This window comes from Mixophyes fleayi, chromosome 1 (assembly GCF_038048845.1).
Source record: "Mixophyes fleayi isolate aMixFle1 chromosome 1, aMixFle1.hap1, whole genome shotgun sequence".
NCBI lineage: Eukaryota > Metazoa > Chordata > Amphibia > Anura > Limnodynastidae > Mixophyes > Mixophyes fleayi.
This window is the reverse complement of record NC_134402.1, coordinates 32,209,371-32,221,403: the sequence shown is the minus strand read 5'-3', so window position 1 is coordinate 32,221,403 and position 12,033 is coordinate 32,209,371. Positions and strand designations below refer to the sequence as shown.

At 43.1% G+C, this 12,033-nt stretch overlaps 1 protein-coding gene across 10 annotated transcripts in view; it reads left to right on the top strand.

The window, feature by feature from the left end:
• The first annotated feature begins 6 nt into the window (after positions 1 to 6).
• The window catches only part of POLN (DNA polymerase nu), a 190,228-nt gene continuing 178,201 nt past the window's right edge, over positions 7 to 12,033 (top strand). For 5 of the 10 annotated variants that reach the window (XM_075194208.1, XM_075194207.1, XM_075194204.1 and 2 more), the window contains exons 1-3: positions 7 to 100; positions 554 to 1,230; positions 11,844 to 11,928. In XM_075194208.1, coding sequence (XP_075050309.1) covers positions 1,131 to 1,230; positions 11,844 to 11,928 — 185 coding nt within the window. In that variant the 5' untranslated portion in view covers positions 7 to 100; positions 554 to 1,130. The other 5 variants (XM_075194212.1, XM_075194210.1, XM_075194206.1 and 2 more) reach the window with 4 other exon arrangements.

Below are 12,033 nucleotides of genomic sequence, written 5' to 3'. Positions count from 1 at the left end.
CCCACATTGAAGCCGCCATTCCCTGCGCTGTAGTGTATACCTGTTGTAGTTACCTCATGAAACAGTTGGATGCTAATCACAGGAGTATCTGATTAATAGGGTGACAACCATTACTTAACACCATAAAAAAAAGTATTATCGAGCAACTAATACATAGTGGACCTTTAGGATGTGTTATGTGTGTGAAAGTTCCATGTTTTTAATGGCTGTTGTTTTGGTAACCACAACAACTTCATTTTTTTTAATGTAATGCTAAGCTCAGATTCATACATTTATCCCAATATATAATTTGCCACTTATCCCATGTATCTGGGGCATTAAACCTTTGTCCTATGCTGGCCTGGTGTGACAGGAGGGAGCAGACCATTTTCCTACCTCCCTTTCCCACATTGTAACCTGGTGTAATATATGCTCCAATACCCAATCTTACAATTTATGATTATCCACCTTTATGCTGTGACACTGTCATGGAGCTCCAATAGTCATACAGTGACCGTATGTAATTGCACTTCATAGCTGCCATCATCATTAACACAATCATTTGCCCTCCTAGGCTCCACAGTGATTATATGTATTTGGTTCATCAACCCCAATCATCCCTCGCAGGTAAGAACACTGACACGATAGGTAGAGATAGTGCTAGGCTGCCTGAATGGAGAATACTAGAAGCTGCCAGAGGAGGATAGAGAATGGGACAGTTTTGCAGCCCCCACAGCAGTGACATCCTCTGTGTTTGTGTAATTGTTTATTGAGCCATTAGTCACAATCTCGTGAACCTGAATCTCTTCAAGGTAGTTCCTGCCTTGCCTTTATTTCACTTTGATAATATTATTTCTGTCACCCCACAAACTGTAACATTATGCATTATCCCTCCACTAAAACACCAGTTATTTATTTCCTTTGTTGCAGGTATGTAATTGCCCCATTTTATCATACTCTCAATTTTTACCTGCCTCCTTTGCCCTTGCTCAGCTCCGTGCTGCCACTGGGTGTTTCACTCCTCTCTGTATACCCTTCTAATAGGAAAGTATTCTGTATTTCCTCTTTGAAATACATTGTACATACTAAAGGACAGGTTTCCACACAAAATTTGAAATTTTATATTAATCCATTTATTTTTAAGGAGAAACATGGAAAATTATAGCCAGGACTTTGGATTTTACTGTAGGAGAAAGTCTCTCTCGCTTGTTGCTGGAAAGATATTGACAACGCTGCAGTTCAGTCATACAGGTAGTATGATATCTGGAATATAGGTAATCTTGTGTCCTAACATAAATGAATAACACAGTAATTGAATGGCATGGTTTATTGCCTTAACTTTAATCAACATTTTTATGTGTATGTTTGTATATCTCTCATATATATATATATATATATATATATATATATATATATATATACATATACATATATATATGACACAAGTTGGATTTAATTAATGTAACTAACTAGAAATGGGGTGCAAGAGAAATGGGATCACATTTTATAAACAAACATTGATCTGCTGTGCTCACCACGTACTAATTGGGGTGCAAGAGGAGATGATCACCTGCACTATTACCGAATATGCAAGGAAGTGTTTGGATTAGCATGTCAAGATGGCAGTGTGTTTTGGGAACTTGGTGAGGTTTAGAGTTTCAGCAGATGTGGGTTAACTCCTAAGTAAGTGGGAATAACCAAGTTCCGTGTACAAGATTGCACTTTGCTGGGCAATATTATTTAAATAAGATACAGGGCTGGAGAGGGTGAATTTAGAGGGGAGATGACCACTTCGCAAGAGGCCACACAGACTTTTTCATTTCACAAAATGACGTGAATCCTCTAGTACAGGTTTGGCCAACCAGTCATAAAAGAGACAAAAAATATCTATATGTGTGTACATATACACAGTATAAACACACACATACATTACAGAGATAACAATGTACAGTATCTTGAATGTACAGTATCTTGCATAGACAAAACAATCAAAATGTTTACATCGTGTGCTGCAATTTTTGTCTTCAACAAACTTTTTAAAATCTGGCTAGTATTCGGTTGACACTACTTGAAGTAAGTCCCTCACATATGTATCAGAACAGATTGTTGTTTTGATTTTGCATGTTTCAGTTTTGAGAAAAATGACTTGCAAAGATGAGTTGACCCAAATATTGATAGTAGTCTGAGTGCAGCAAGTTTAACATTGGGGTATTTATTTGTTGGTACAGTTCTCCAGGACTCAGTGTTTCCTTCCTTCGTAGTCACCATTTATTTATATAGTGCCACCATTTCCACAGCGCTGTACAGAGAATATTTGTCATTCACTTCAGTTCCTGCCCCATTGGAGCTTACATTCTAAATTTCCTAACGCACACACACAGACAGACCCAGGACTAGGGTTAAATTTATCAGCCCCCTAAGATTTCTGAGGATGCCAGGAAGATGCTAGTCCAGCCGTTCTCAGTGAAGGAACTGTTAGATGTCATATCCTCCACACCAGTGGGCAAGAGCCTAGGCCCAGATGGCTTTACTATTAGTTATTATAAAACATTTGGGAAATCCTTGAACCCCATGCTATTGAGGGCTTTCAATGAGATTTCCAAAGATTCTGACTTCTCCCAGCAGTCCCTCGAAGCTAATGTTAAAGTCCTTCTCAAGAATGGTAAAGAGCCCTCTCAGTGCTCCATCTACTGCCCGATCTCTGTTGAATGTAGACCTAAAGCTCTACGCTAAAATGGTCGCCAACCGATTAAAACTTTTGCTGCCCTCTGTGATTCACAGTCACCAGATCGGCTTTGTCCTGGGTTGAGAGGCTTGGGACAACACCACAAAAATTATAGACCTGATGTATTCGGTCATGAGCTCCAGAGTCCGGTAGTACTGCTGACTACCGGCACGGAAAAAACTTTTGACAGAGTGGACCGACAGTTTCTAACTGGGGTGCTGGAGCACATGGGACTGGGCTCTACTTGTTTGCATAGAATACTTGTTCTCTGTAAAGACCCCATGGCACGAGCAAAACGCAATGGCTCGCTCTCCGAAGCATTATATAATGGCACTAGGCAGGGGTGCCCACATTCACCCCTAATTTTCGTTCACTGCATGGAGGCCCTGGCTCGATCGATTAGGAAAAAAACAGATGTGTCGGGTATGCAGGTGGGGGGATCGGAACATAAGTTAGCTTTGTTTGCTGATGACCTCCTGGCCACCGTCACCAATTCTGTGGTCTCTCTGCCTAACCTCATGACGGAATATGAGAGGTTCGGTGCACTATCTAATTTTAAGATCAGTTATGTTAAGTCTATGGCCCTGATCCTCTCTATTCCACCGGCGGTTCTTGAAGGGCTCCGACACTCCTTTCCCTTAACCTGCATCCCACCAGCATCAAGTATTTTGTTTGGATCAATCGTGGACTAATACCTTCCTATTTACCATAGCTAGTTCCACTAGTCTTTCGGTGGTGGAGACGCAGTTCAAGGTCCTCCTTTTTTTTTTTTTTTTTTTTTTTTTAAATTTTTATTTTTGGAAGGTCAAATAACAAACAAAACCGATATGCAGTGTCAGCAAGAAAAAAAACCATATCACATAAAACATGAAATAAAATCAACAGAATATCGTAAAATATCAGTGCAAAGAGGTCAAATTACGTGTATAAAGAATGACCAGAATATTTTTTTTTTTTTTTAAAAGGTGTAAGGGAGAGAGCGAAATGCCGCGAAAGAGGAGTGCATAACGCAGGGAGAGAGAAGAAGAGAGACTAGAACAGAGCAGAAAAGGAAAGGAAGAAAGGGGTTCTCGAAAAGAGGATGGATATATGTAGGTGTAGAGTCAAGTGAAAGGGGAGTAACCCTGAAAAAACGTAACCTTAGTGAACGATCTTGATGTCCTATTGATGATGCTGGTCATGTATTCCAGGCGCTGAACCTGCCAAACTCTGTTAATAACGGCCTGAAGCGAAGGTGGAGATTGCTGCCTCCAGTCTGCTGCAATTTGGCAGGTAGCTGCCGTCACGATGTGCCTAGCTAACTTGTTCTGGTGTCGAGTCGCCGCTGGCGCTCCCAAGGGCAAGAGAAAAAATTTAGGCTCTAATGGTATTGCTATCTGGAGAATCGATTGGATCAGGAGTTTAATCTCGGCCCAAAAGTTTGATAATTTGGGACAAGTCCACCATATATGGATAAAGTTACCCTCATGGGAGCACACAGTTCAAGGTCCTCTTGAGGTGGTACCGCTGCCCGTCACAGCTTAGTAAAATATTTCCGGGTGTCTCGGGATCTTGCTGAAGGTGTGGTTCAGGTCCGGCAAACCCCCTGCATGTTTGGTGGGACTGCCCAGTGCTGATCCCCTGCTGGAACCAGGTACGCCGGTTCTCAACAAAAATCCTTGGGGGTCTGGTACCGGATGGGCCTGAGTACTGGTTATTGAATGAAACCACTACTCAGGCATTTGAGCAATGCAGCATTGGCTGTAATTCCAGCCCACTGGAGGTCAACTGCCCCAAACCACCCCAAGCGTGGTAGAATGGTTTAGGTGACTTGATCTGTACATGGCTATGGATGAACTCTCGATTTTGAGCCCAAAGCGATTTACTGAGTTCATGGCCATGTGGCTCCAGTGGCTGGAATTCAATGAGACACCTTCCTATAGGTCAGTCATTACACGTACCTAATCTCAGCTCATTTTCCAGGACCATTCAGACTGGGCTCGGTGGACAGGATGGCAAACCCCGCCAAACTGCCATACCCCTCTTCACGAATAGGGAGCATCTGGCCACTCTTCCCTCCTCTCATTTTCTCTCTTCTCTACCTTTCTGTTCCTTCCTATCTTTCTCTGGCTCCTTTACTCTTATACTTCCAATCATATAGGATAAAAATTGTGAGGTTGATTCCTAAACCTTTTTTTGCCACTGATTGTTTTAATGTTCTGGTTACATTTGCTTGTTATCACCTCAATAAAGAAAGATTAAAAAAAGCAATTTGTCATCAGCCAGTTAACCTACTAATATGTTTTTGGATTCTGGGAAGAAACTAGCACCCGGAGGAAACCCACGGAAACATGAGGAGAACCTACAAACTCCACACAGATAAGACCTTGTTCAGGAATCGACCTCATGACCCCAGTGCTGTGAGTTAGAAATGCTGATCCACCTTGCTACCCACCGTGCACTGACCTTCATGAGGAAAGAATTAAGTATGTCGTCCTCAGAAAATTTAATCATCTCAATGTGAGAAGTTGCTTCATCTGTGGCTAAACGAGCTTTCAAACACTGAAAGCATCAACCAGGAATGTAATCAGAGTTATATTCAGCTGTCGATCATGGAATCTTTACAGGAAGCCATCTTGAAATAATTAAATTAATGTTGCATCCAGTGTTATGCTCCTTTTCAATTGCATTTAACAGTGAGGGATAATGTGATCGTTCCCCATTTTAAAGTTGCATCTTGAACAGCTGGAGTGTGTTGACAAATGCAAATACACTTTGCACCATGTCATCATCATTATCACCATTTATTTATATAGCTTCACTGATTCCGCAGCGCTGTACAGAGAACTCATTCACATCAGTCCCTGCCTCATTGGAGCTTGGTCTAAATTCCCTATCATACCCTAACATTCCACACACACACAGACATACACTACGGTTAATTTTGATAGCAGCCAATGAACCTACTAGTGTGTTTTTGGAGTGTGGGAGGAAAGCGGAGCACCCGGAGGAAATCCACGCAAACACGGGGAGAGCATACAAACTCCACACAGATAAGGCCATGGTCGCTAATTGAACTCATGACCCCAGCGCTGTGAGGCAGAAGTGCTAAATACTTAGCCACTGTGCTGCCCATAACTTTCCTTGGAGTTCCAGGTTGAGTGTGCAGATGCTGCAGCTTATCCACCAGAAATCCCAGATCTAAAACTCAATGTGGGTCTGAGAGCTCAGGGTATTTCTTGTGCTGTACTTACATGGAACACTTCACATTGTCTAAAAGTTAAAAATAACGATATAGCACTTAACCTTTGGAAAGCCATCTTATAGTACAGTGAAGTGACAGGTCACCAGGAAGACTTTGGTCGGGTTCAGCAATGAGATTCTTGAATTGTCGGTGGTTGAGAGCATGTATGCCAGTATAATTAACTATTTCCAGGACAGGTTTCATTACGTGATCCAAATGCAGCTTTTTAGACACCAGCTGCTGCAGTGACACATCCAGAAGTCGGAGGATCTTTCATCAACTTTGCATAACTCCACAAGCCCATTCACTGTTCCGACCATAGAGGGCCCAGTCTGTTGCTATTGCTAAAAGTTTCTGTAAAGACAGAATTGTTTTCGAAAAACCCTCCATCAATGTTTCTTTTACATCGATGTCCCGTCTTCTGTCTTTTAATGGTATGATATCTAGGAGTTCTTCGATGATTACACAATCATTTGACACAGACCTTACAAATATTGACAACTGAGATTTGTCCTGTACAATCCAAGACTCGTCCAGTGCAATACTGAGGTACTCACATCTGTAGATTACAATATTAATGTGATCCAACTGAATCATTAATTTCAGGTCGTCTGTGCTCAATAGTGTGGCATAAGAGTTCAAGATCTGAAATAGTTTTTTTAAGATTATAATTTTGTGGACATAAGATGGAAACTACATCTGTGAGACACTTTTTAACAAACTGCTTCAGTGTAAGTTTTTAAAAAAAAATAAAATATTATTATTTTATATTTTTTTAGCGAGGGCAGTGTTCCAAGCAACTTAATATGAGGCATGGAGTGCTTTGCAAGTTTATGGGAAAACTTGAGTCTGTTTCTCGATCTGACTTTACAAAGTTTTTACTTTGTGTGATTGAAGTTCAGTACCTTTTGGAAATTCCTGATCAATGTTATCATGGTTTGTGTTAAAATTGTGCTGGAGATTTGAAAACATGAAATGTGACGATGAGGACTGACATCAGACAGAGTGGGTTGCCTTCAATGAAAAAATATAAATTTTCTCATTCATTTAAAAACGTTCTATGTTCATCCTCATAGCGCTTATTTTTACATTTACGTTCCATGTTTAAAGAGAGTTACCATATGCTGCAAGCGAAAAAGAAAATATCGAACATTGCCAAATGTTCACAATAATCATCAAATCAGCTCAACTCTACACAGTACAGCTCTTACCTAACTAGTGTCTGGTCGAGGAGGGTTTAGAGGGCTACTAGTAGTCTGATTCTTCACAATAGCCCACAGTACTATCGAATCCAAAATTGTTGGGTAGAACTTTTGAAATGGAGAAAAAAAGGCATAAATGTCCAATGTGCCCCTCAAACTTGTTCACATGCCCCTCGGCCCTTCCCCACATGGCGCTTACATTATTACATTTATATCCTATATTTAAAGAGTTCACCATATGTTGCAAGCAGGGGGAAAAAATATCGGACATTGACAAAATGTCCTCAATAGTAATCAATCAGCTCAGCTCTTACCTCATTGTTGTGTCTGCTGAAGGACAGTACAATGTAGTCTGATTCTTCACAGTAGATCATGCTGGTGTTGCACCAACAAATGCTGGAGGAGGCTAAAAAAAAAAGTCATGAATGGCCAACATGTCATCAAATCAGTTTCTCCACATGCCATGAGATCTCATCACATGCTCATCAGCATCCTCACATGCCAATTATATGCCCACCAAAACTCCCCACATACCATTCAACCTCCCTACATGCCCATCAGATCTTACAATATGTCTCTAACATGCCCATCAGACTTCCAAACATGTCATCAGCCTCCCTACATGCCCCTTGCATGTACATCAGACTCCTCAACATGCCCACCAGCATCCCCACAGGCCACAATATCACCCTACATGTCCCATATAGGCCATTAGACCTCCTCACGTGCCCCTTATATGCCATTAGCCTGCTTATTTGCCATCAGATCCCCCCGAAATTTCATCAAATCTCAACATGTCCCTATCACACCACCCACATAGTCGCTGGAGCCTATGCAGAGGAAGGAGGCAGAGGATGCTGCACTCACTCCTCCTTCCCTGATTGTATTGTTTGTACCCCTGTGAGCTCCCTGCTTTGTGCAAAGGAGGACACATGACCGGGGATTCGGCTGGCTGAGTTCCAATCTGCCCTGCTAGTTCCCAGAGCACCATGATGAGGTCATGCTCCTGGCTGGGAAACATGTTTTAAAGTACAAAGAGGAACATGCAGTACAAGAGCCATGGGTTGGGCACTCCTGTTCTAGTACATCTGAGGTCCTTATACTTAAAATAGAATGCATTGTCTACCCTCTGGTGTTAGGCTGCTGGCCCTGATCCCCAACCCACAGAACCAGATGAGGAGGTCTTCGCCTATAGCAGCCGCCTTTCCCTTAGAGCTTGACGCGCTCACCGGTACTCGGATTCCCCCAGGACTTAGCTCCAACAGTAGTGTGGGTTCGAAATACAGGACCACAGCAGCGGGCCAGGAGACTGTTAGAAGGCAGCGGGTAGTCAATACGATAGCCAAGGTCAAGGGTCACTGGCAAGCAGGGTAATCAATAAACACGCCAGAGGTCGGGGTCACAGGCACTGTAGCGAGGTCCAAGGTACAGGCAAGAAGGGTCAGGGTCCCGAGCAAAACAAGCAGAGTCCAATAATCCAAGCAGGGGGTCATACACGGGGAATCAAACAAAGTATCCACAGGACAGGACAAGTGAACAGGAGCAGGTCAGCAGGACTGGGACAGATACGCTATAACCGGCAGTGAGGCTTCAAACCTCACTGCCCTAAATACCAATGGCCACCAATCAGAGCCTAGCTCTGAATCACCCACTGCCCCCTGCATAATTAATAACATTAACATATCAAGATCCACCAATCAGGGTTCATCCCTGAATACTCTTACAAGTGCCATAATTAATTACATTAATCAGCCCACAGGCTGCAACTGTTTGCTTGCGCGCGTCCGGCTTCCAACATTGCCGGGACACAGCGCTACACAAGAGGCGTCCGGCCGTTGCCTTGGTAACGGCCGGGCAGGATCCGGAAATGACGTCCTGGTCGTCAAGGTGATGGCCGGGACGCCAGGGGGCACCTGAAGAACATCTGGTTGCACTTCTGTGGGAAACATCCCATTACTCTCATGATTATTTTAAGAGCTCAATAAATATAAACTGCTCTTTATTGTAGGGAAAATAATACTTAATAAGTACTTTTTTATGTGCGATTTGTATTTAGTATGATTTGTAATTGACTTTCTGGCGCTGCAGATATTTGTGGCGTCGCCTTAAAACAAACGATGATGGTTAGACTTTGTTTTAAATATTTCTACTTTTTCCACCATGGCATTTTCTGGAGCATATCCCAAACTGCAAAATCTGTTGCTGATTAATTTTAAGTAGGTGTGCACCTTGAAATGTACTTGGCCTACAGGTGTATACTTGCACATACAATGAAGCATTGCAGGTACACAGCTTTTACATTGTCATATTATCCCTTGAAACACCAGAGGGGGTACACCATTTTGAACCAGTCTTTTATTTTTACAGTTTCACAGGAAATAACTAATCTTTTAATTTACCCAAGTAATTTTTTATTTTTTTTTATTACTTTTGGTAACATATTACATTTTTATTTTATGAGGATTGTGTGGTGAAAAATCATCAAAAGTCACAAGAAATACAGTTTTTAATAATCTTTCTTATACTTATCTTTACATACCCAGAGCAATATCTGCAAAATTACCATGTATTTTATACCTACTTTAGAAATACCTACTATGTGAACTCCACTCAATGTTTCCTTCCTTGCTTCATTTCTCTTCCTATCATCCATCTTTCCTTATTTTTCTCCTTTCCCTCATTTTCCTTTCTTCTCTTTTCTCCCTTCCTTACAGTATATCTAAGATTACTTTGGCCAAGCAACAAACTTAATTCTACCTGCACTGGGAGGTGAGCTCTGTATTGGGACAAAATGTTCAGCTACCACTACCACAATTGGCTCATAAAAATGACATCAGCAATTTGAATGGTACAACTTTTCACACTATCCATTTATATATGCCAGTGGTTCCCAAACGTTTTCAGTTCGCGGCACCCTTAAGAGTCTTCATAATTTTTTCAAGGCATCCCTCCAAAATAATTACAGAGCAGTCCTGTTTTATAAGTTGTTGGGGTCAAAAAAACGTAATAAATATAAGGTCAGGACAGAAATACTTGTTTAGTTGTATGCTAAAATAATACACATACATCTAAAGGAAAAGAATATTTTTTATATATTCTTTTAAATTATATTTCTTGCAAAGAATAATTTACAGCTAACTCACACTGTGCCCCTTCATCCACACACACTCTGTGCTCTCCTTCTTCCCCACACACTCTGTGCCCTCCTTCATCTCCTCTCACTCTGTGCCCCCTCTGCATCATACTCTCACTCTGTGCCCCCTCTGCATCATCCTCTCACTCTGTGCCCTCTTCTGCATCATCCCCTCACTCTGTGCCCCCTCTGCATCATCCTCTCACTCTGTGCCCCCTCTGCATCCTCCTCTCACTCTGTGCCCCCTCTGCATCCTCCTCTCTCTCTGTGCCCCCTTCTGCATCCTCCTCTCACTCTGTGCCCCCTTCTGCATCCTCCTCTCACTCTGTGCCCCCTTCTGCATCCTCCTCTCACTCTGTGCGCCCTTCTGCATCCTCCTCTCACTCTGTGCCCCCTTCTGCATCCTCCTCTCACTCTGTGCCCCCTTCTGCATCCTCCTCTCACTATGTGCCCCCTTCTGCATCCTCCTCTCACTATGTGCCCCCTTCTGCATCCTCCTCTCACTCTGTGCCCCCTTCTGCATCCTCCTCTCACTCTGTGCCCCCCTCTGCATCCTCCTCTCACTCTGTGCCCCCTCTGCATCCTCCTCTCACTCTGTGCCCCCTCTGCATCATCCTCTCTCTCTGTGCCCCCTTCTGCATCCTTCTCTCTCTCTGTGCCCCCTTCTGCATCCTCCTCTCTCTCTGTGCCCCTTTCTGCATCATCCTCTCACTCTGTGCCCCCTTTGCATCCTCCTCTCACTCTGTGCCCCCTCTGCATCCTCCTCTCTCTCTGTGCCCCCTTCTGCATCCTCCTCTCACTCTGTGCCCCCTTCTGCATCCTCCTCTCAGTCTGTGCCCCCTTCTGCATCCTCCTCTCACTCTGTGCCCCCTTCTGCATTCTCCTCTCACTTTGTGCCCCCTTCTGCATTCTCCTCTCACTTTGTGCCCCCTTCTGCGTCGTCCTCTCACTCTGTGCCCCCCTCTGCATCCTCCTCTCACTCTGTGCCCCCTCTGCATCCTCCTCTCACTCTGTGCCCCCTCTGCATCATCCTCTCACTCTGTGCCCCCTTTGCATCATCCTCTCACTCTGTGCCCCCTTCTGCATCATCCTCTCACTCTGTGCCCCCTTTGCATTCCATGGACCAGGAACAGGAAAAAAACACAAAAAAAAACTTACCAATCCGGCAATGCCCGGGACCCAGCATCCTCCTCTCTCCTACCGCTTGTCACTGAATGTTGATGTCACGCCCGACATTCTGCGAGAAGGGTGGATTCTGGGTCCTGGGCGTCGCACGGATTGGTAATTTTTTTTTTTCTCTCTACCTGGCCGCGGCACCCCTGGGAGCCGCGGTGCACACTTTGGGAAGCGCTGATATATACTAACAATGGCCCAATGACATGGCACCTAATTAACCAGAATTATTATTTATTTATTTTTGGTTGGCAAAGTAAGCCCCAGTGGGTCTTTTGCATTTAGTAATTACTTTAGGAAGAACTATCTGATGCAGCATAAGTTTCCTGTTTGGCCACCAGTGCACGATTTTTCATTGAAAATGAAAGGGTGTAGCAATAGATAAATTAGCATAATTTTATTTTCTAGGCCAAAGCTGTAAAAGTAATTCTGACGGTAAAAATGTTGGTGTCAGAAACACTTTTGAGGACAACAATGTGGAAGTGAAACAGAAGTAAGTTATTTTAAGGATTGGAGTTTATTATACCTTAGAATTTAAGAGCACAGAACATATTATGCAACACTGTCTAATGCTTTAGTGATTTTTTCTTTGCATTAT